This window comes from Arachis duranensis, chromosome 5, assembly GCF_000817695.3.
Source record: "Arachis duranensis cultivar V14167 chromosome 5, aradu.V14167.gnm2.J7QH, whole genome shotgun sequence".
NCBI lineage: Eukaryota > Viridiplantae > Streptophyta > Magnoliopsida > Fabales > Fabaceae > Arachis > Arachis duranensis.
This window is the reverse complement of record NC_029776.3, coordinates 104,834,285-104,839,236: the sequence shown is the minus strand read 5'-3', so window position 1 is coordinate 104,839,236 and position 4,952 is coordinate 104,834,285. Positions and strand designations below refer to the sequence as shown.

Genomic DNA, 4,952 nt, shown 5'->3' with positions numbered 1-4,952 from the left:
AAAACATTGATGAATTTATTATAATCACCTGGATCCTATCACCAAGATTAATGATGAAAGAACCAGAAATAGGAGTGACATCAATCCACTGGAAAGATTTGAAGTCCACCAACTTGGTCTTGTAGAAGAACAGTTACAAAACCTACATCTGTATGAGCACTTAACCCCCAAGTGAGTTCAGGCTCAGGGCAAGGAGGGTAATAATGTCCAAACATGAAAATCCCTTTAGCTCAATCTATGTCCTTAAGGTAACTGCATTCTAGGCCTAATGACTTCAAAAGCAATTCTAATTTCTAACAGAGTCCATGCCAGTTTCTTGACATGATCTAAGTACTTAATTGTTACGTCTCTTCAAACATATCAAATCAAATCATCTAACAATTTTTAATTGTCAACTTTATATGATGACAAAATACATGTGAGTCTCTACCAAATCAACAACTAGGCTGGAGTTTTAATCTTTCTCCATATACCTGCAAATGGAAGGGAGTTGGTGAGGGTCAAGGGGTCCTGGTGCCAATAGACAAGAGAGGGTGTCCTTCAATTAACCTCTGAAGCTTTATAAAAATTGAAGTTGGTGTTCTAGAACACTCTTTTTGTAATATGACGTGAATAAAATTATATCTTTACCTCAGCATCTTGCTCATGAAATCTACACACCCAATCAAGCATTTCATCTAAAACACACGGTGGAATGTCATGGTTGACCACTTGAAAGAAACCCCATTTCTCACCCGCATCTTTGACTTTCTGAATGATCTCATGGCATGAATTTACCTTCTTCGTGTAGTGATCCCAAATTAATATCTGGAATACTAACATTGGTAGCAGAGGAGGAAGAGGAAGAAAAAGAAATGTTGACTTTATGGAAGTCATGAACGAATATCTTTGGTAACTTGGTCAAACCAGCATCAACAAGACCCTTCACACCTGCTTTTGTTTCATCAAGAGGCTTTAATTCCTTGTTCCTATCATAACCTCCATCTTCATGATCTGCTTCCATCATGTTTCCTCTGTTTTCAATCAAATTTCTTTATTCAATTAAGAACTTAATTCATAGTATCCGAAATCTTGCATGTAATGTTATTTTCTCTGCCTTGCTTGCCTTAATGGTATCAATTATTGGAAGTCAACTTTGATAATTGCAACATTTATAATATAATCAAACATTGAAACTCGAAAGTTTATAAAGTTTGTAAAGATTGAATATTTTAGAGAATCCTGTGAGATGCTAAAATGACACTCCCCTCCTCTCTATTTTATAAATGTACATTTTCCTCCTTTTTAACTTTTAAAAAACCTTATTTTTAATCTATTTTAAACTTTTTGTGTTAACTAATGTTAACTTTATCCATTTTTTAAGAAAAAAAATTATTTTTTAAAAAAATATTCATTAGCAAAAATTTTATTTTTTATTATTAAATTTTGCTTAATAAAATATTATTTAATAAATTATTCTATATTAAATAAAAAATTTTAGTAAGATTATTTTTCAATATCAATAAATATTAATTGTTATACATATTACCAGTGGTAAGATTTTTTTATTTAATATTAAAATAATATATATTAATATAAAAAAATTAATAGTAAATATAAAAATAATTGTTAACAAAAATTTTAGTAAAATCACAATTTAATAATTAAAAAATTATTGAAAAATATGTATCTTAGAAAAAAAATAATTTAATTATTAATTTTTTTGAAAATATTTCGTTAAAAATACAATTTAATTAATAAAAGAATAATTTATTAAAAGATATTTTGGTAAGCAAAATTTAATGATAAAAAATAAAATTTTTGTTAATGGATATTTTTTCAAAAAATAATTTATTTTTTTTCATAAAAAATGGATAAAGTTAACATTATTAACACAAAAAATTTAAAATGGATTAAAGAGGAGGTTTTTTAAAAGTTAGAAGGGAGAAAAATATACATTTATAAAATAAAGGGGAGGAGAATGACATTTTAGCATCTCTCAGGAGAGGGGAGTGACATTTTCTCAATATTTTATTACAACGCAAAAATAATTTTGGAAGAAGATAAAAAAAAATACAAGAAAAAGTTGCGTCATCAATTTGGGAGTAATATTATCATTTTTCATGTAATCGTTACTTTACAAAAATTCACAACTAATAATTTTTTATATCATTACAATATTTGTTTTTCTAATAACTTAATAACATTCAAACAAACTCTTAATATCTCGGGTGATGAGATTTATAATGATACAACCACACTTATGTTAGATGCCACGCCAGCTTTAGAGTCCAAATTATACTCCAATCAATTTTAGGATTCTTATTTGGTATTCATAAATAACATCATCTAGTTTAACATACACCAAATGAATTTTGAAGGGACTTTTATTTAAATACAAGATGAGAGTTTTTAAAACTGAAAAGGTTGAATCTCTCACTCTAACATCCCTCAAGAAAGTTTGTAATTTAGTTTCATACAGGAGTATCTTTAAGAAAAAGTCTAAGAGACCAGTAACTTTATTAAATTCTGGCCAGCATGTAACCGGTAAAAAAAAGTAAATCATTGGATAAAATCTCACATTAATTTCACACCATTAAAATCATCATTGATAGTTCTTTAATGACGATAAATCACAAAAGTTGCTAGCCCCTAGCATTCCTCAATCTTTAATTCTTGATGCTTCATAGCCTGAAGTGTTTTAGTGGAGAGAAGACATCGTAATCTAGCTTTGTGGTATACACCAGTTTAACCAAGTCCGACATTTTCATTTCCTTATAAATTGGAGGATTCTCCTTTGTCACCAACTCTTTTATTGGTCCATACATTTTTGGACATTCATTTTGAACATGTTGTCTCAGAGAGCATGAAACCGAAACTCGTGGACCTACTTTTTGAGCCACAACTCTGTGCTTGGCGCTCATAAATTTGTCATTTGTGATTAGCTGTAATCAGTGTTACGACAAATAAGTCACTTGAACAACTTAACTATTTGTTTGATGGAATATTATATAACAGTAATACATGATTAGTTAGGTATTTGCTTAAAATAGAAATTAAATTCAATATAAAATATAAAGGTTAAAGTACGTTTCTCTAATGTTTAATTTTTTTTATTTTTAATATGAGTTTTTTATTTATATCAAAATTACTTCTATACATTTTTAATTTTGTCTCTAAGATTTTAAACAGAATTAAAGTTCAGAATAATTTTAACATAAATAAAAATATTAAGAACAAAATAAAATTATAAATTATAAATATTAGAGATAAAAAATATACTTTACTTTTAATATAAATCCTGACACAATCAATGATAAAATTATGATCACCTGCATCATGTCACCAAGGTTAATGATGAAAGCACCAGGAAAGGGAGTGATATCAAACCATTGATTTTCATGAAAAACTTGAAGTCCACCAACTTGGTCTTGTAGAAGAATAGTTACAAACCCCATATCTGTATGAGAACTTAACCCCCAAGTGAGTTCAGGCTGAGGGCAAGGAGGGTAATAATTTCCAACCATGAAAATCCCTTCAGCACAATCTATGTCCTTGAGATAATTGCTTTCTAGGCCTAATGCCTCCGAAAGCAATTCTAACAGCGTGAGTGCCAGTTTTTTAAGATGATTTAAGTACTCAATTATTACATACCTGCAAACAAATTAATCTCACACGTCATGGAAACAAATAATTTTAACATTTTTTGTTTGTGTTTTTATTTTTCAAAATTTATTTTCTCTTCTTATTTTTATTTTTTCTTAAACAAAATAGATAAAAATTTATGTACAGTTATTTTTATAAAAAATAAATAATAAAAAGCATATTAAATTTATTTTATTATTATTAATTATATTTTAGAATTTTTTACAATATCTCTTTAATTTAGTAGGTCAAGAACTAATTCATTCCAAATAAAAGTTTTATTTGAAAGTTTACAATCAATGATTATTGCATACACAAAACGAGATTCAAACTTTTTAATATTTATTTAAACTAACTAATAAATGAATCACTCACCTGCAAATAGAAGGGAGTTGGTGAGGGTCAAGGGGTCCTGGTGCCAATAAACAATAGAGGGTGTCCCTCCAATTAACCTCTGAAGTAGAAAAATTGATGTTGGTGTTGTAGAACACTCTCTTTGTAATATCACGTGAATAGAATTCTCTCTTCACCTCAGCATCTTGCTCATGAAATTTACGCATCCCATCAAGCATTTCATCCAAAATACTCTGTGGAATTTCATGGTTGACCACTTGAAAGAACCCCCATTTTTCACCTGCATCTTTGACTTTCTGAACGATCTCATGGCGTGAATTACCTCCTTCGTGTAGTGATCCCAAATCAATAACTGGAATACTAACATTGGTAGCAGAGGAAGAAGAAGAAGGAGAAGAAACTTTGACTTTATGGTTATCATGAACGAATATCTTTGGTAACTTAGTCAAACCAGCGTCAACAAGACCCTTCACACCTGCTTTTGTTTCATCAAGAAGCTTTAATTCCTTGTTCCTATCATAACCTCCATCTTCATGATCTGCTTCCACCATGTTTCACTCTGTTTTTAATAAACTTTCTTTATTCAACTAAGAACTTAATTCATGGTATCTAGAAACCTCGCGGGTGTAATGTTATTTGCCTGTCATAACAAGAGTCGTGTTCTATTTGATTTTCTTCTGCATCAGTAGCCATCATGTTGTTCAATTCCACTCTCTTTCTGATAACAGCACATTGCGCTATCCATAAAAACATGTGGTTAGTTTCTTTTTCAATTTCCTCAACCTTATCTCTCTAATGTCATTCTCTGCTTCTCTGGAAGTCTTTTTTGACGCCGGAATTTAGTACTATTTTAAATTAAACTTATCGAGTTTATGAACTTAAGTTGCCATAAGGAAAAAAAAAAAGGTGAAAATTTGTAAAAACTATAATCAAATTAATTAATAGTTGTAAATAAAATATACAAAAATTAGATA

At 29.2% G+C, this 4,952-nt stretch overlaps 1 protein-coding gene and 1 pseudogene across 1 annotated transcript; both read right to left on the bottom strand.

The window, feature by feature from the left end:
* Window positions 1–1,006, bottom strand: LOC107491148 (probable 2-oxoacid dependent dioxygenase; annotated as a pseudogene).
* A 1,462-nt stretch (window positions 1,007–2,468) lies between these two features.
* Window positions 2,469–4,751, bottom strand: LOC107491147 (deacetoxyvindoline 4-hydroxylase). The gene is made up of 3 exons (XM_052261536.1): window positions 4,000–4,751; window positions 3,312–3,633; window positions 2,469–2,924 (listed from the first exon to the last, which is right to left on the bottom strand). Exons 1-3 carry the CDS (start codon window positions 4,527–4,529, stop codon window positions 2,664–2,666), a joined length of 1,113 nt encoding a protein of 370 aa, XP_052117496.1. The 5' UTR covers window positions 4,530–4,751; the 3' UTR covers window positions 2,469–2,663.
* Window positions 4,752–4,952: the final 201 nt, after the last annotated feature.